The sequence below is a fragment of the Penaeus vannamei genome, unplaced genomic scaffold (assembly GCF_042767895.1).
Source record: "Penaeus vannamei isolate JL-2024 unplaced genomic scaffold, ASM4276789v1 unanchor5358, whole genome shotgun sequence".
Classification (NCBI taxonomy): Eukaryota; Metazoa; Arthropoda; class Malacostraca; order Decapoda; family Penaeidae; genus Penaeus; species Penaeus vannamei.
Genome location: NW_027218336.1, coordinates 1 through 10,000, shown reverse-complemented (window position 1 = coordinate 10,000; position 10,000 = coordinate 1). Strand labels below are relative to the sequence as shown.

Here is a 10,000-nt window from a genome sequence, read left to right as displayed (position 1 = left end):
TCCCACTCTACCTTCTCTCTTTCTCTAATTCTCTCTCTCTCTCTCTCTTCCTCCCATTCTCTTTCTCCCTCCCACTCTCTTACTCTCCTTTCTCTCTCTCTCTCCCTTCTCTCTCTTTCTCCCTCCTTCTCCCTCTCATTTTATCGTTCTTTCTATATCTCTCTTTCTCTTTCTCTCTCTCTCTCATTTCCGTTTTCTTTCTCCCTCCTTCTCCCTCTCATTTTATCGTTCTCTCTCTCTCTCTTTCTCTCTCTCATTCCCATTTTCTTTCTCTCTCTGCCTCACCTTCATGAATTCGACGGAGGACTCAAGTGGGTTGTCGAACCTAAAGAGCAAAAGGAAGTTTTCTTCCATGGGCAGCAACTGGGCAAGCTGTAACAGAAAACGGAATCTTACTTGTCTCTAAACTTAGAGGGTAAACTTATCTTTTTTTCTTCTTTTATTTTCTTTTGCATAGATAATTAATTAAATGGACAGAATACGTATTATATTGATATGAATGATTTTTATTCGTGGATATAGAATTAGCAGGTGTCTAAACATTTAAAACATTCAAAAATGAAATTTGTTACATTTTGCTAAACATGTGCGTTATCTAAAATAAGAATATATCTATACTTCCTTTATCCATTGATATAATTCATAAATATATATTACACGAAATTATCACCAATGAGAAAAAATCAATCTTTTTAAGCAATAATATTTTAAAAACAATAATAACTATAAGATGTATTTTAAGAATGAACTTACCTCACGTATCTCAATCTTTCCATCTTGATTGTCATCATAAGCTTCCATAAAACATTCTTTCAGTTCTTGAAGCATGGAATCGGACACAGACTGTAAGGAAGGCAAAGGGAAAAGACAAAAAGAAAATAATCAATAAAACATATGGGTAAAATTTCATTATGAGAGGGACCGTGCGAGGAAAGAGATAGATCGAAGTCAAAGTGAAAGAAATCGAATGAAGGCTAAATTTTTCCCGCCAAAAAATGAAAAAAAAAATCAGTGATCATTTTATTATTATCCAATTACCATTAGTGAAGATTAACGCAAATTCTTTAATGGAAATATTAGTATCACAAGCAAACACACATATAACGTTAAAATAAAACGGGAAACTTGAGATTTTAACATTTATTTGAGCTAATAATGGGACTTAAACTGCTAATTGGAAACTCAAAGGGAAGAAGCAAATTATAGATAGATATAAATGGATAATCCATTTATTATCTAATTAATAAATATAGCTATCATACATACTTATGATATATATTACAGATATATATCATAAACGTTTACATCTATCGCACCAATCAATTTAGAAAGAGATATAAATATATGAACTGGCAACTTACCAGACTCATCGTATCAACAGCCAATCAAAGTCTCGGAACCAAAATTACGTCACACAAAATGAGATCTGATTGGCTGATCATATACGAGGTTACCAACTATTAATTTCTTGAATAACAGCCACAGCGAAATTATATCTGAATTCGAAACAAGACAAAAAACAAAACAAAAAATCAAAATATAGCTTTGATAAAGCGACATGCTCAGAATAATCAAGAAGAAACGAGAGAGATACATCGAAATTAGCCATAAACAGAGAAAACAGTCCTCAAAATGCATATATATATTTTTTTCATTATAAGCTAAAATTCGTAATCATAGTCACATTTTCTAAGTTCATATAATTTCTATCTTCAATTAGAAGCCTTAAACATTCTCAGTCACTAATGATTTTTTTCTCTAAAGTGGAAAATGCCTGAAAGAAAATATACCTAAAAAAAAGCCAATCCGTTTTCTATAAAGAGAGACTATGGGTAACTTAAATATTTATGATAATAATGATAATAATAACATAAGATAATAATAATGAAAGTAATGTTACATGAATAAGGAAAATAATATCACACACGGAAGCACACGGAACAAGCAAAAACAAAAAAGGTAATTGATAATTTAAAATTCATCATAAACAAACAAACACACACACACAAGACAGACAAAAACAAAACAAAACAAAAAACATAAAAATGGATTGTCATAATAATAATATTATAACGAAACTTTTTGAAAAATAAATTGATAAATATATTTGACTAATAATAATAAAAAAAAAACACACACACAAAGACACAAAAATAATAATGATAATAATGATGATAATAATAATAATAATAACAATAATTATAATAAGAAATATGAATAATATGTGAAAGACGCACATAATATAATAAAAACAATAATGATGATAATAACAATAACAATAATAATAACGATTATAATAAAAAAAATAATAATAGTAATTATAATAATAATAATAATAATGATAATAATAATAATGATAATAATAACAATAATAATATATAACAATAATAATAATAACAATAACAACAAAAATTATGATAATAATAAAAATGATAATGATAATGATAATAATAACAATAATAATAACAATAACAATAATTATGATGATAATAAAAATGATAATGATAATAATAATAACTATCGTGACAAAGACAAACACACACAAAAAAAATAATAAACAATAACAAGAACAAGAACACGCCCACAATCAGTTACAAAAATAAAAACAACAACAACAGACAAACATTTTTTTTTTTTTAATCACAACGTCAACCTTTGTGATTTTTTCTTCTCCCTTTTTTGGAGAAATGAGAAAAGAGAAAAAAATATATAAAAGACAAACGAAAAAAAATGAAAAAAATAAATCTTGCAAATCTATGAAAAGTCGTATATATATATTTTGCAATAATATATTTGTTTTATTTGTAAATTTTTTGTTTGTTTGTTTACCATTCCTCCCATCATAAGCGACCCCTGCGAATGGGAGAATTAGAGAGGAAGTTAAAATAAAAGAGAGAAGAGGAAGATAGGAGAGAGAGAGGAGAAGAGATAAAGAGATGAAGAGAGAGGAGGAGAGAGAAGAAGAGATAGAGAGAGGGGAGAGGAAGAAAGAGAAGAGAGAGAGGGGAGAAGAAGAAGGATAGAGAGAAGAAGAAGGATAGAGAAAAGAAGAGAGAGGAGAAGGAGAAGGAAGGATAAGGAGAGATAGAAAGATGGAGAGAGGAGAAGGAGAAGGAAGAAGAAGAAGATATAGAAAGATGGAGAGAGGAGAGGAAAAAAAGAGAAGGAAAGAGAGGAGGAGAGAGAGAAAGATAGAACACGGAGGGAGAAGGAAAGAGGAGAAGGAGAGAGAGAGAGAGAGAGAGAGAGAGAGAGAGAGAGAGAGAGAGAGAGAGAGAGAGAGAGAGAGAGAGAGAGGGGAGAGAGAGAGAGAGAGAGAGAGAGAGAGAGAGAGAGAGAGAGAGAGAGAGAGAGAGAGAGAGAGAGAGAGAGAGAGAGAGAGAGAGAGAGAGAAAGAGAGAAAGAGAGAGAGAGAGAGAAGGAGAGAGAATGAAAAAGATAGAAATGAGACAGATTCGTGAACGACGATTTAAAAAGGAAAAAGAAAGAAAAGAAAAAATCAGAAGAAGAAGAAGGAGAAGAAAAGAGACAATGATAATAAAAAAGACACAGATAGAAACACTAATAATACAAAAAAGTTATACAAAGAAAAAAATTGCACAATATGTATTAATCATGAACCTAATAATCAGATAATATATATTAAATATATACACATATATTTATATATATATATATATATATATATATATATATATATATGTATGTATAATATATATATATATATATATATATATATATATATATATATATATATATATATATAGTTACCATTACAATCATTGCTCTTTCTATTATAATAGTTATTTTTATCATAATTTTCATTACAATTATCATTATTGTTTTTTTATTTTGATTTCAGTTTCCCATGACGCTAATAACACCATAGATTACTAATTATGTTAATCATAATAAAAAAAAAAAACATTTCATAGACGAAAATATTATCTAAATTACCAGGAAACTTAATCTGCTATAAACTAACGAAATTAATTAATTCACTAATTACTATTTATATGGTTAGCAAATACTACATCGATTAAGATAAAAGAATTAATTAATAAAAATACAGACAAAATAAATCATTCTATCAGTGAATTATTATCATATATATATATATATATATATATATATATATATATATATATATATATATATATATAATCTTTATTTATTTTTATTTATATATATGTATATATATATTTTTTATGAAATTTAATTAAAAATTTTGGCTTCTTACTTACCATCTATCTATCTATCTGTCTATCGTCCTATCTATCTATCTATCTATCAACTTCTTTCTCTTTCTCTCTCTCTCCCTCTTTCTTTCTTCTTTCTCTCTCTCTCTCTTTCTCTCCCCCTCTCTCTTTCTCTCCCCCTCTCTCTCTCTCCCATCTGTCTACCTATCTATTAATGTATCTATCCAACCCATCCATACATCATTCTATCTAGGCATCTATCCATCTATCCATCCATCTATCTATCCATCTATCTATTCATCTATCCATCCATCTATCTATCTATCCATCCATCTATCAATCCATTTATCCATCTATTCATCTAACCATCTATCTTGATATCTAATCATCTATCAATCTATCTAGTTGTCTATCCATCTATCAAGTTATCTGTTTATCTATCCAGTTATCTATCAATCTATCTATCTAACCCATATCTAGGTATCTATCCATCTATCTAGGTATCTTTTCATCAATCTAGGTATCTATTTACCTATCCATCCATCCATCCACATATGTATCTAGTCATCTATCCATCCCTCTAGATATCTATCCATCCATCCATCTATCTATCCACCCATCCATCTATCTTGGTATATATTCATCTATTCATGCATGAAGGCATCTATTCACCCATCTATCCATCTATATATCCATGTATCAAGGTATCTATTTATCTACCCATCCACCGATCTATCTATCCACCTATCTATCTAGATTTCTATCAACCCATCCATTCATTCTCTTATCTATCTAGGTATCAATCCATCCACCCACTCATCTATCTATCCATCCATCTTTCTATCCATTTATCAATCCATCTGTCTATCCATCCACCCATCCATCTATCTATCCATCCACCTATCCATCTATCTTGGTATCTATCCACCCAACAATCCATCCATCCACCTATCTATCCATCCATCCACCCATCAATCTATCCATCTATCTATCCATTCACCCACCCATCTATCTATCCATCCACCTATCCATCTATCTTGGTATCTATCCACCCAACAATCCATCCATCCACCTATCTATCCATCCACCAATCCATCTATCCATCCACCCATTTATCTATCTATCAACCCATCCATTAATCCACCTATTTATACATCCATCCATCTATCCATTTATTCATCCATCCTTCTATCCATTTATCCATCCACCCATCCATCCATCCACCCATCCATCTATCTATCCATCCATCCACCCATCCATCTATCAATCCATCCACCCATCCATCCATCCACCCATCCATCTATCCATCCACCCATCCATCTATCTATCCATCCATCTATCCACCCATCTATCCAGCCATCCAGCCATCCATCTATCAATCCATACACCCATCCATCTATCTATCCATCTGTCAATCCAGTCATCTATTCATCCATCCACCCATTCACCAATCCATCCACCTATCCACGCATCTATCTATCAATCCATCTATCCACCCATCCACGTATCCACGCACCCATCCACCTATCTATCGACCCATTCAGCAATCCATACATCCATCCATCCACCCATCAATCTATCGACCCATTCACCAATCCACCCACCCATCTATCCACCTAGCCATCCATCTATCCACCCATCCACCCACTCATCCATATATCCACCCATTCACCAATCCATCCATCCATCCACCCATCAATCTATCGACCCATTCACCAATCCACCCACCCATCTATCCATCTATCCACCCATCCATCTATCTATCCATCTATCCACCCACCCATCCATCAACCCATCCATCCATTCACCTATCCATCTATCTATCCACCCACCCATCCATCCATTCATCTATCAACCCATCCATCCTTCCACCTATCCATCTATCTATCCATCTACCCACCCACCCACCCATCCATCCATCCATCAACCCATCCATCCTTCCACCTATCCATCTATCCATCCATCCATCCACCCATCCACCCATCCATCAACCCATCCATCCTTCCACCTATCCATCTATCTATCCATCTATCCACCCTCCCATCCATCCATCTATCAACCCATCCATCCTTCCACCCATCCATCTATCTATCCATCTATCCACCCACCCATCCATCCATCGATCAACCCATCCATCTTCCACCTATCCATCTATCTATCCATCTATCCACCCATCCATCCATCCATGCATCATCCCATCGATCCTTCCACCTATCCATCTATCTTTCCATCTATCCACCCACCCATCCATCCATCCATCTATCAACCCATCCATCCTTCCACCTATCCATCTATCTATCCATCTATCCACCCACCCATCCATCCATCCATCTATAAACCCATCCATCCTTCCACCCATCCATCGATCCATCCATCTATCCACCCATCCATCCTTCCACCCATCCATCGATCCATCTATCAACCCATCCATCCTTCCACCTATCCATCTATCAATCCATCCATCCATCCACCCATCCATCCATCCATCTATCCACCCATCCATCCTTCCACCCATCCATCGATCCATCTATCAACCCATCCATCCTTCCACCCATCCATCAACCCATCCATCCTTCCACCAATCCATCGATCCATCTATCCACCCATCCATCCATCCATCTATCAACCCATCCATCCTTCCACCCATCCATCTATCTATCCATCTATCCACCCACCCATCCATCCATCTTCCACCTATCCATCTATCTATCCATCTATCCACCCATCCATCCATCCATCCATCAACCCATCCATCCTTCCACCTATCCATCTATCTATCCATCTATCCATCTATCCACCCACCCATCCATCCATCTATCAACCCATCCATCCTTCCACCTATCCATCTATCTATCCATCTATCCACCCACCCATCCATCCATCTATCAACCCATCCATCCTTCCACCCATCCATCGATCCATCTATCCACCCACCCATCCATCCATCTATCAACCCATCCATCCTTCCACCTATCCATCTATCTATCCATCTATCCACCCACCCATCCATCCATCGATCAACCCATCCATCTTTCTCCACTTCATTCATCTATTTCATTCATTTATCCACCTATCCATCGAACCCATATCCTTCTCCACCCATCTATCGATTCATTCATTCACTCACCTATCCATCTATCAACCCATCCATCTTTTTCTATTTCATTCATTTCATTCACCACCCATTCATCTATTTATCAAATTCATCTGTTCTTTCACTTCATTCATTTACTGTCTATCTATCTACCTATCCATTTAACTATCTATCTCTCAACCTATCAACTTCTTTCCACTCACCTATCTATCTATCTATTTCTCCAATAACCCATTCATCTTTCCACTTCATTCATTTATTCACCTACTTCATTCATTCATCTATTTAGTTCACCTACCCATTCATCTATCTATTTATCTACCTACCTATTCATCTTACTCAATAACCTATCTATCCCACCTCTATTCATTTATTTATTCATTCATTCACTCATCTATTCATCCATTTGGTCAACCTATCTTATCTTCACTTATTCATTTGTCATCCATTTCATATTCACCTACCCATTCATCTATCTATTTATCACCCATTCATCTCTTCTACCTATTCATCGATTCATTTATTCACCTACCTATCTATCTATCTATTTATCAATCTCATTCATCTTTCCACTCTATTCATTTTATTCATTCACTCATTCATCTATCCATTTGTCAACTTCATTCATCTTTCACTTCATTCATTTATTTATTCATTTCATTCACCTATCTATTCACCTATCAATCAACCTGGTCTATCTCTTCTACCTATTCATCGATTCATTTATCTACCTACCTCCATTCATTCATTCATTTACACCTATTTGTTTCCACCTATCTACTGATCCATTTATCTACCTACTCATCTATCTATCCATCTATCAACCCATCCATCCTTCCACCTATCCATTCTATTCCACCCACCCATCCATCCATCCATTCTATCCACCCACCCCATCCATCCATCCATCTATCCACCCACTCCATCCATCCTTCCACCTATCCATCTATCCACCCACCCATCCATCCATCCATCAACCCATCCATCCTTCCACCTATCCATCTATCAATCCATCCATCCACCCAGCCATCCATCCATCCATCTATCAACCTATCCATCTATCTATCCACACACTCATCCATCCATCCATTTGAACCACCCACCTTATCCACCCATCCATCTAATAACCCATCCATCCATCCACCTATTCCATCTATCCATCCCCACCCATCAATCGATCCATCTATCCACCCACCCATCCACCCATCCATCTATCAACCCATCCATCCTTCCACCTATCCATCTATCAATCCATCCATCCACCCATCCATCTATCTATCCATCTATCCACCCACCCACCCATCCATCCATCTATCAACCTATCCATCTATCTATCCACCCACCCATCCATCCATCCATCTATCAACCCATCCATCCATCCACCTATCCATCCATCCACCCATCCACCTTACCTCAGGTCCAGAATCGTTCGAGTTGACACTTGAGACAAACTCCTTCAGGAAACCGTCAAGTTCAGAGCCCTCAATGTAACCGTTACCTGGAGAGAGGGAGAGAGAGGGAGAGGGAGAGAGAGAGAGGGAGAGAGGGAAGGGAGAGAGAGAGAGAGGGAGAGAGGGAAGGGAGGAGGGAGAGAGGGAAGGGAGGAGGGAGAAGGAGAGAGAGAGGGAGAGGGAGGGGGAAGGATGGGAGAGGGAGAGAGAGGGAGGGGGAAGGATGGGGAGGGAGAGAGAGAGGGAAGGGAGGAGGGAGGGAGAGAGAGAGAGAGGGGGTGAGGGAAGGATGGGGAGGGAGAGAGAGAGAGAGAGAGAAGGATGGGGAGAGAGAGAGAGAGGGGGTGAGGGAAGGATGGGGAAGGAGAGAGAGAGGGAGGGAAGGGAGGAGGGAGGGAGAGAGAAGGATGGGGAGAGAGAGAGAGAGGGAGAGAGAGAGAGAGGGAGGAGGGAGAGGAGGGAGGGAGGGAGAGAGAGAGAGAGAGGGGGTGAGGGAAGGATGGGGAGAGAGAGAGAGAGGGGGTGAGGGAAGGAAGGGGAGGGAGAGAGAGGGAGAGAGGGAAGGGAGGAGGGAGGGAGAGGAGAGAGAGAGGGGGTGAGGAAGGGAGGAGGGAGGGAGGGAGAGAGAGAGGGGGTGAGGGGGAAGGATGGGGAGAGAGAGAGAGAGGGGGTGGGAGGGATGGATGGGGAGGGGGAAGGATGGGGAGAGAGAGGGAGAGGGAGAGTTGAGAGTGAGGGGGGAGGAGGGAGGGAGAGTAAGGGAGAGAGTGGGAGAGAGGAAAGGGGGAGGGAGGGAGGGAGAGAGAGAGAGGGGTGTGAGGGAAGGATGGGGAGAGAGAGAGAGGTGGAGAGAGGGGAGAGAGGGAAGGGAGGAGGGAGGGAGAGAGAGAGAGAGGGGGTGGGAGGGAAGGATGGGGAGAGAGAGGGAGAGGGGGAGGGAGGGAGAGAGAGGGAGAGAGGGAAGGATGGGGAGGGAGAGAGAGGGGGAGGGAGGGAGTGGGAAGGATGGGGAGGGAGAGGGAGGGAGAGAGAGAAAGAGGGAGAGGGAGAGAGAGAGAGAGAAAGAGAGAGAGAGAGAGAGAGAGAGAGAGAGAGAGAGAGAGAGAGAGAAATAATTAATAACCAAATAAACTATGATGATTTAATAATTCTAAATGTAATGACAATTTTCATGACAAATATCATTATGATATATTACAGTAACTAGTAATTAATTAATTAATTAACTAGTAATTGCTAAAGAATTTTTTCAAAAA

General features: G+C 38.0%; 1 protein-coding gene across 5 annotated transcripts in view; it reads right to left on the bottom strand.

Annotated features, from left to right (window-relative positions):
* Cbp53E (Calbindin 53E) overlaps positions 1-8,791 on the bottom strand; it is a gene marked incomplete at its 5' end in the record, with an annotated part of 43,583 nt that extends 34,792 nt beyond the window's left edge. For 3 of the 5 annotated variants that reach the window (XM_070120491.1, XM_070120490.1, XM_070120492.1), the window contains 4 exon segments: positions 286-372; positions 754-843; positions 2,830-2,853; positions 8,706-8,791. In XM_070120491.1, the coding sequence (XP_069976592.1) occupies positions 286-372; positions 754-843; positions 2,830-2,853; positions 8,706-8,791 (287 nt within the window). 5 annotated transcript variants of the gene reach the window in all.
* Positions 8,792-10,000: the final 1,209 nt, after the last annotated feature.